This window comes from Lycium barbarum, chromosome 1 (assembly GCF_019175385.1).
Source record: "Lycium barbarum isolate Lr01 chromosome 1, ASM1917538v2, whole genome shotgun sequence".
NCBI classification, from domain to species: Eukaryota; Viridiplantae; Streptophyta; class Magnoliopsida; order Solanales; family Solanaceae; genus Lycium; species Lycium barbarum.
The window spans coordinates 140,520,075-140,530,048 of NC_083337.1; the positions used below are offsets into that span (position 1 = coordinate 140,520,075).

General features: G+C 35.0%; 1 protein-coding gene across 2 annotated transcripts; it reads left to right on the plus strand.

Moving 5' to 3' along the window:
- Positions 1-4,127: 4,127 nt before the first annotated feature.
- On the plus strand, positions 4,128-6,159 carry LOC132640236 (uncharacterized). Of its 2 annotated transcripts, none has more exons than XM_060356750.1 (2): positions 4,128-5,482; positions 5,813-6,159. In XM_060356750.1, exon 1 carries the CDS (start codon positions 4,294-4,296, stop codon positions 4,981-4,983), a length of 690 nt encoding a protein of 229 aa, XP_060212733.1. In that variant the 5' UTR covers positions 4,128-4,293; the 3' UTR covers positions 4,984-5,482; positions 5,813-6,159. The 2 variants fall into 2 exon arrangements, with proteins under 2 accessions (XP_060212733.1, XP_060212740.1); XM_060356757.1 differs by having other exon boundaries at positions 4,128-5,421.
- Positions 6,160-9,974: the final 3,815 nt, after the last annotated feature.

The following is a 9,974-nucleotide window of genomic DNA, read 5'->3' on the forward strand; positions in this document are numbered from 1 at the left end:
TCACATAAGCATATCATAAATAAATACCACCAACCAGCACCCCAAAAAGTAAAGTTTCACTATATTTTATGCTTTGTATAATTTTAAGAATGTAAAAAATAAATATAAACATAGAATTTGAGAAGCTACTTGAACTTCTTTTGAGTGTCATCTTCGGGAAGTAACTCCGGATACCTGCATAAGACTTAGTAAAAATATTAATAATTGATAGATATTTATCAAAATGAATTAAGAAATTATATAAAAAAAATATATTGCGATTTAAAATTAAAAAAAAAACCGTCTTATGTGCAGGGAAGGCCTCGAAAATCGACGGAAATTTCTTCGAAAATCGACGGAAATTTCTTCATCGGCCAAAATAGAGAATTTTATTCAATATCAGTCATACAACATAAAAAAAAAAAACCAGCAAAGTGAAACCAAAGCCTAAAAAAAAAGATACGAAAAATGATGAGACGATGGTAATGATAGCGAGATAGCGATGTAACAGTATGTTCAGATAAATCACCACAAAAATCCCACTGGTGGCCAGCCACTGGTGAAATACCTCAGCTAGGCCTATCAATACAATAAGTTGTATGTACGTAATGTGTAATATAAAAAACATGTATATGGTATATAGATGCATGCAAGTGCAAAGTAGGTAAAAAAAATATAAATAATGTGTGATGTAAAATGCAGAAAATAATTTTGTAGAAAAAATAATTAACAAAACGTATGGAAGTAAGAATGTGGAATAAAAAAAAAAGTTGTACAGAAATTGCTAGTGTATGCAAAGTGTTGTTAGGCAAAGAACTAAAAAATGAGAGCCTCCTTTAGAGCAAAAATGAGGGGATCGGAAGTGATGAGCAAATGAAGAGGAGAGAGTATTTTTTTCCCAAAATGAAAGAGATGAGGGAGTTTTTTTTTTTTTTAACATTGAAAAGGTGATAGGGTAAGGGTCTGTCAAAAAATGAGAGAGTTAGAAAGAGTTGGAAAAAAAGGAAATGAGTAGAGAAGTCTTGGGAGTGGAACCGATGATGAGGGAAATTAATAAGAGAGGAGATAGAGTTTGAGGGTAGGAAAGGGTGCAGAAAAAATAAAAGATGTAGAAAATGAGGGAGTGTAAATTTGGGTGTAGAAAAATAAAGATTGTGTCGTTAAAAAATGGGGAAAATGAGTGAATTTAGGGAGAAGGTGAGAAAGTCAAAGAAGAAAATATGTGGGGCCCGTAGAGCAAAAATAGGCTAAAGAAAAAATCTGATTTCTTCTAATTGTGATGTGTGCAGATGTGTGTAAAATAAAATAAAAATGCTAAAAGTGGCTTTTCATAGGTCTAGAATAAAGTAAACATGTTTTCTTATTTTAGGGATTAAAAATAAAAATGTGATTTGATCATAGGTAATTTGCACAAGGTGAATTTTAAATATTTCTGAATTAACTGTGCTTGCAATAAACTCTTCCAGCTTTCCGGTACTGACGGATTGTATTAAAATATAACTAATATACATATAAAAATGCGAGTATCAATATACAGTTTTAAAAAATGTAAATAAAAATGTGATTGATACTTTGAAAATGTAATGTGCTATAAAGAAATAAAAATAATTATTTTCTGAGATATAATTATATTGTTGTGCTGTATCTGTACAGATGACTCTGAAAAAGTAATGATTATTTAAATTAATTCAAATGACAATAAATTGATAAAAATCCTAATCTTTGCATAAATAAGGATAAGTATCAATAAATCGTATTAAAATTTGAAAAATATGTAAAAAGTTGCATTTTGTGCTATTTTGTACTGAGACGTTAATTTCAAGAAGGATGACCCAAAATTAGGTGTCAACAAAGAACATTGAATTCATGCTTAATAATCATTAACATATGTTAAAAATCACTTGGGATGATTAGAATGGACTTACCTTAGTGTTCTTGGTGATGTAGAAGAAGAACAGGTCGTTCTAACTTTTAGGGACTTGTAAAAATAAAAATTAGAACTGAAACCAGGTATTTATAAGTTCTGGTGCGGATTGAGTTTTACAGACCAAATTACGATCCGTAATTCATATTACGGTCCGTAAAATTGGACCGTAATAACAATGTCAATTTCCAGAATGTCCAGTAAAACACCTCCTTAATAACGGTCACTGGTGCGGGCCGTAATTCATTTTACGGTCCGTAATTCTGGTCGTAATTTTTCATGTGTAATTTCCAGAATCCAAAGTGGATTTGATGCCTTTTTATGGACCAGGATACGGCCCGTAATCTGATTTACGGCCCGTACCTTTGGGCGTAAAACTTGATCTCCTGAACTGCAGCAAAATTTCAACTCTAACATTATCCATCTGATTTTCTAAGTCTAGGATCATGATCATGCCTTAAGTTAAAGGTACGAGTTAAAGGTACGAGATGTTACAGATGGTTTCGCTTTACAATATCAGTAGCGAGTAGTTGGAACTTCTTAAATATTGCAGTTGTTATAATTTATTTTTTTCTTCTTCGCATTTGTTCAATATAAGGCTCGTTTTATGCTCCAAACACTACTTCTATCTTTCAATTAAACAAATAAAGGGCGTGAGTAATCAACTATGGTTTCTATTGAAATTTTTTTCAATGTCAAGATATATTAAAATTGGTCACACCTTTCCCCCTAACAAATCTCCTTTTCCAACATATTTTGGTCGCCGATGGCGAAATTTCTCATTTTTTATTTGTTAAAATAGGAAGTATTTATACTATTTTTTTAACGTTGTTATTATATTTCTCACACATCCAACCCTCGTGCACCATAAAGATTTGGAAAGAACAATGGCATAATTGCCCAATTTCGAGTAGTTCAAGGGCAAAAACTGACCTCTTTTATCTGATTTTGGAGCACCCATAAGAATAAAGGGTGTTTTTGAGCTATATGACTAATTGGAGGACATTTTTGAGCTAGTTTGTTAACAGCGAGGATATTTTTCAGCCAAAAACGTAACAGAGGGTAAAACTGATCTATTTCGAATAGTTCAGAGGCATTTTTAGCCATTTTCCCTTTTATTAAACAAAGACTAGTCTTTTGGTTATGAGTCCCTTTATGTTGATTTTATGTTTGATTTGTTACCAACATTGGTTGTGGTGGCATAGTTGGGGTTCCTCCACCCTTAACTAGAGGTCTCGGTTTCGAGCCCTAGAAATGGAGAAAATTCTATGGGAACGCTGCCCCCAAAATAAGCCCTGCAATGCGTGATCTTAGTTTAATGGCCTCCAATACAAAATTTTAATGATTGGGAAGTGGATGATGGTTTTCAACTCTTACAACAGTTGGGGCTTATTATTCTAGATGTTAACTAGGCAGATTACTAATCGTGGGCAGCAGGATTTAAATTAAGTGTGTCCCATTACATAAACTTTTAGAAGGATTTAAATTGAGCAGTAGCAGAACTGGACAAGTTTGATTCAAAATTAACTTGTACGGAGATAAATTCAAAGTACTCAAAAAATCTACAAATTGGGATTGATCTTTTGGCTCTATGTTTTCGTCAATTCCTGCGAATTTCATAGCAATTTTAAGGAACTGCTCTATCAATATCTGGTTAATTTCATTTACAAAATTATTTTTGATTGTTAAGATAACACGAAATGTTACAAAGAATGTATGATACATGAGTGTATCCAAATCGGGATGAATAGTTTTTGAGCAAACTATATAATGATTCTTTCTCATTCGTAAATGAATGAGAAAAGATTCTAGAATTCCAATTTTACCATGTTCTGTTGGATTAATTAATGGTGGTTCTCCGATCAACATTGAAATCTCCGACGAAGAACAAAGAAGAAAAGAAAACGGCCCTTCACACAAAGATAAGGACATATGTTGCAAAGAATGAAAAGGATACACGGTTAAGCTGGGTGTACAAAAGATATTGGGCTGAGATTTATTTTGGGCTTCAGCTTAGACATGAGGATGATGACAACTTGGGCTTCAGCATACACGGCCCAATATACAAGACACTGATGATGATAAATCAAGACTTGATAACCAAGACTTGAATTTTCCTTTTTTATTATGCACAGTGACACTTGTAAATATTTTATTTGGTCAGTTAGGAAATAGCAAATAAGAATAGGGACAACTGTATAGTTTTGCTACGAGAGAATTATTCCTTTCCTGATATGTATAAATAGGAGTCCTCGTACAACATATTATTCATCCAATACAAAGAGAAAATTTCTCTATCTTATTTTCATTTTGTCATGGTATCAAAGCAGATCTAATTGCTCTCAGTTCTTCTTTATTTTCTGTAGTTTTCTTGTTTTATTATTGTTGCTATGTCCAGTTCTAGTCAAGTTACAGATACGATGGCTGGAACCACCTCTGCTGGTAAAGCTACTCTGTCTGCTGGATCTGCTACAACTAATGTAGTAGATTCGGCTCATCCTTACTATCTTCATCCCTCGGATTATACAGGGATGAATCTTGTTTCTGTTGTTTTCGATGGGAGAGGATATGGGGACTGGAGACGAGCAGTTGTTATAGCTCTCTCAGCCAAAAATAAGCTAGGATTTATTGATGAATCCTTAGCTACTCCCTCTCTTGATTCTGGACTGCAAATGGCTTGGACTCGTTGTAATGATATGGTCTTGTCATGGCTTCTTAATTCTCTCTCTAAAGAAATAGGTGAAAGTTTCTTATACTCCAACAGTGCAAAAGACCTGTGGAAAGACCTGGAAGACAGGTTTGGTCAGACAAATGGAGCTAAATTATTTCAACTTCAAAAAGAATTAAGTGTTGTAACTCAAGCTAACACAAGTGTCTTTACTTATTTCACCAAAATGAAAAGTTTGAAGGATGAACTAGATGCTTTGAATGCCTTTTCTGCTTGTGTGTTTAATTGTGACTATGGAGCAAAAGCTAAAAATGCTAAAGCTCATCAAGATAAAAGACTCCTACAATTTCTAATGGGTTTGAATGACATATTTATTGGTGTTCGAAGCAATATCCTATTCACTTCTCCCTGACCATCTATTGGACAAGCATACTCTTTGGTAATTCAGGATGAGAAGCAAAGAGAAATACATACTTCTCCTACCTATCCAGGCGAATCTGCCTCTTTTTTGGTTGCTAATCAAGGACAAGGACCAGGATATTTTAGGAGATACTCTGATAAGAGACAAAAGCTATGATAACAAGAGAAATACACCTATCTGTGCTTACTGCAAGAAGTGGGTCACAGTATTGACCAATGCTATAAGTTAAAAGGATTTCCACCTGATTTTAAGTTTACAAAATCAAAAAGAGTGCAGGGTCGAGTTTAGGTGAATAATGCTTTCACAAATGATGAATCTAAGATAGAGGGGGAGTGTAGCAATGCAGTTACTCAGGCTCTTACTCAAGAAAATGTAACTCAGGCTCTTACTCAAGAAAATGTAGCAGGGCTCCTACAACTACTTCTGCAGGTTAAGATGGGACAATAAGGAGCAAATATTTCTGATGCCTTTCCAAATGTGAACTGTGCTGGTATAACCAAGTTCTTTTAACTGTCCTGCCTTTTTTGTTCATACTAACTCTCAGTCTTAGATTCTAGATAGTGGTGCTAGTGAACACATGATTTTCAATCAAAAATTTCTTTTCAATTTCAAAGCTCTACCTAAGCCGGTGATGGTTAATTTGCCTAACTCCACTAAAGTTAAAGTTACTCATTCTGGATCTGTCACTATTCTCCCCAATCTAGTTCTACATCATGTTTTATATGTTCCTTCTTTTGAATTCAATCTCTTATCTGTGCATAAATTGTGCATTCAACTTAATCAAGTTGTTTTGTTTACACCTACATCTTGTTTTCTACAGGGCCTGAAGGGCCCGCTGGAGATTGGTAAAGGACACAGGGGACTCTACTTTCTCAAGTCAAAGCTTCCAACAATCAAGCCTAGAAATGTTCCTAAGTTTAGCAATAGTTTTATTTCCAGTACTAGTTCTTGTAAGGCTTTTAAAGCTCTTGTTTCGGCTTCTAAAGCTCCTAGTTCAATTTCTTGTTTCAGTCTTTTTAATTCTAATGTAAAAGAAGAGTTGTGGCACTACAGATTAGGCCACATGCCTTTAAGCAATATGAAGAATATTTCTACTATTCTAGTTTCTTCTTCATGTTCAAAATTTTCTACTCCTTGTATCATTTGTCCTATGGCTAGACAATCCAAGCTGCCTTTTCCTAACAGTTTAATATCTATTAAGAAAATTATTGAATTAATTCACATAGATGTTTGGGGACCCTATAAAACTCCAACACATGATGGTTTTAAGTTTTTCCTTACCATTGTAGATGACTATAGTAGGGGAACATGGAGTTTTCTTCTAAGTAACAAATCCAATGCCTTTTCTGTTTTAAAATCTTTCCTCAGTATGGTAGAAAGATAATTTCAAACCAAAGTTCAAAAAATAAGATCTGATAATGCCTTTGAGTTAAGTACTGGCAAACTTCAATCAGAATTTTTTCAATCTCAAGGTATTTTGCATCAAACCAGTTGTGTCTCAACTCCACAACAAAATGGGCTTATGGAGAGAAAACATAAGCACTTACTAAAAACTTCTAGGGCATTGCTTTTTCAATCACATTTACCTATAAAATATTGGGGACATTGCATTCTTACTGCCACTTATCTCATAAATAGATTTCCATCTCAAGTCATGCAACTAAAAACTCCCTATGAGCTTATTTTTCAATCTAAACTTGATTATTATTCCTTAAGGTGTTTTGGTTGCCTTTGCTTTGTTTCCATTTTATCAAGACACAGAACCAAGTTTCAACCAAAGGCAGTCCCTGCATTTTCTTAGGATATCCCCATGGCAAGAAAGGATACAAGGTTTTAGATATTCAAACTTTCAAAATTTCCATTTCAAGGATGTTGTGTTACATGAAGGCATTTTTCCATTTGCCTCTATACATTCTCTTAACACTACCCCTCTTTTGTTTCCTACATCTACCTCTTCTGAACCTAATTCATCACCTATTGCATCTCCATCACCACCTATTCCACCATCTTCTTCAACACCTCCTCCTAGTCCTATCATTTCCCATTAGAATGCACCTTTTTCTCCTAATTCTTCTATCTCTGCTTTTCCTAACTCTCTTTCCAATTCTCTGTCTCCTATTCCTCTTACTAATATTCCTTCTCCAACTCCTCTCATTGTTGAACCTTCCCCTCCGATCATTGAGACTATTCTTAGAAAATCTGCTAGAACTCATAAGGAACCTTCTTACCTCAAAGACTACATATGATATGCCATCCAACTTACTGATATTACCTCTTCATGTTTCCTTTCCCTTGTAACTCCTTCTAGTCTTTCCTTTTTTGGATTATCAAATTCTAATTAGACGTTGCTTAATTCTTTGTCAAGAACCCACTAGTTATGCACAGGCAATTCACCACCCAGGATGGCTTGAAGCCATAGTAAAAGAAATAGCTGTCATTGAACTTAACATGACCTGGGAAGTGGTTATGTTGCCTCCTGACAGAAAAGCACTACGATGTAAATGGGTTTATAAAGTGAAACATCATTCTGATAGCAGTGTTGAACGACTGAAAGCAAGACTAGTCATAAGGGGTGACATATAACAAAAAGGTGTGGATTTCACAGAAACATTTTCCCCCATGGTGAAGATGACTACCATTCGATGTATTTTGGCTATTGCTATTAAAAAATGATTTTCAGAAACAACCTCTCTATCTTCCGAGATGGAGGTACGGTCTGCGTACATTTTACCCTCCCCAAACCCCACACTGTGGGATTTCACTGGGTATGTTGTTGTTGTTGCTATTAAAAAAAGGTTGGGGTTTGTATCAGTTAGACCTAGATAATGCTTTTTTACATGGTGATTTAAATGAGGAGGTTTATATGAAGTTTTCCCCCGGCATCCTATCCCCTTCATCTTCTCATGTTTTCAAGTTAAAGAAGTCCCTTTATGGACTTAGACAAGCATCTCGACAATGGTATTCTAAATTGATCACTGCCCTCAATTTCAAAGGTTACAGTCACTCAATGAATGATTACTCATTGTTTATTAAGAAAACAAACTCCTCTATTTCTATTGTTGTCATATATGTCGATGATATCATTTTGACTGGTAATGACATTGCAGAATTGAATGCTTTGAAGGTTTTCTTGAATCAAGAATTCAAAATCAAAGATTTGGGGGACTTATATTACTTTTTAGGTATGGAAGTGTTGAGAGAATCACATGGATTGATCCTTCCCAGAGAAAATTTACGCTTGATCTCCTCCATGAATTTGATATCTTCAAAAGTTCTCTAGTATCCTGTCCTCTTGATCCAACAATTTCTTTATTGGCAAACACTGGTGATCCTATTTCAAACCCAACTTTGTATCGACATCTGCTAGGCAAGTTGAATTATCTAACTCACACTCGACCCGACTTATCCTTTATAGTCCAACAATTGAGCCAATATATGGAGGACCCTCGAATGCCTCATCTCTAAGCTGCACTTCGGGTTCTTCGATATATTCTCAAAGATCCTGGTTTGGGTTTATTTCTCAATTCTTCACCTTCATATGAGCTTCTGGCATTTTGTGATTCTGATTGGGGTAAGTGCCCAGATTCTCGCAAATGGGTAAGTGGTTTCTATGTATTTCTTGGTTCATCTCCCATATCATGGAAATCGAAGAAACAAACCTCAATCTCTCTCAGTTCTGCAGAAGCTTAATATCGCTCAATGCGATAAGTTATGGCTGAACTCACGTGATTGGTAAGACTCTTTGATGATCTCTCTATCCCTATTTCCTTGCCTGTACCTGTTACACCCCGCACTTTCGGAGCATGAGCATGCCACGTGCTTCACCGTAGTAATGGATTATCGGAGACGTCCCATGAAGTTTTGGAAGGTATGAGCCATGGGAAGTACGTAACAATAAAGTAAAGGATGAATTCCGATCTTATAAGTCGTAACCGGGAAGGACAACCTTGAACCACAAGAACATGGCCATTATCATGTATAATAAATTATAAATATCATGTATGGAGATTTTCGGAAGATTTCGAGATCAAGCAAATAGAAGAAAATAAGTTTGACGAAAATTTGAGATATGCCGGCAGGATTTTGGGCAGATTTTTAGTCAACTTTGGAGGGACATATCTCTAGGTATATTAGGAGTTTTAAGGTGTTTCAAAATCCTAAAATGAATTTCGTCGAGTCTATTTTCTAATGCAACAAACCTCTTGTCGATAGGACATCGGAGTAGAGAATTATGGACGTTACAAACTGAGCTGACAAAGCAGAAACATGTTGCTACAGTACCGCTACAGTACTGCCGACTTAGCCACTATAAAAAGGGGTTAAAACCCCATTTTACTTCATCAAAAATCTATACAAAATTCCAGAAAATTCAGCAAAGAAGAGGGCTCTTATGCCACATAGAAGTGAGGATTTTGAGTAAAATTCAAGCTACGGAATACTAATCGAGGTCCGGACAACGCGTAGTCACGATTATAATTTCGTTTTGTGTTGGAATTAGCTTGGGAACAAGTAAATATTGAATATCTTGATACTTTAGTAAACATAAGGTATGAATCATTGAATCTCCCTCTTTATCAACTTTGATTAAGGAATATTTACAAGAATAAGTTATAGTTTGTTCTGTTGATGTTGTTGGCTTATGGATTGAGGTTTGAAGAGAATTTTGGATGAATATATATATATATATATATATATATATATATCTTGTAGAATATTGAGGATGTTGTTGTTGATGTTGTTGGTATTGTTTGGGAATTATTTTGGTATTTGGAGGAAGTCAATGATATATGGGAGATGCTGCCCGAATTTCGGTAGATTCTAAATGGATTTTAATTAAAGGCTTAAGACGAGCGTATGATGATGATCCTAACAATAGTATGAATGGTTGTATATGTAGATTACGAGGCTACAAATAATCTTAAGTGAATTGCAAGACAGGAAGTAAGTTGGAAGTCGAGAAATTATCTTCCAGGTATGTTAAG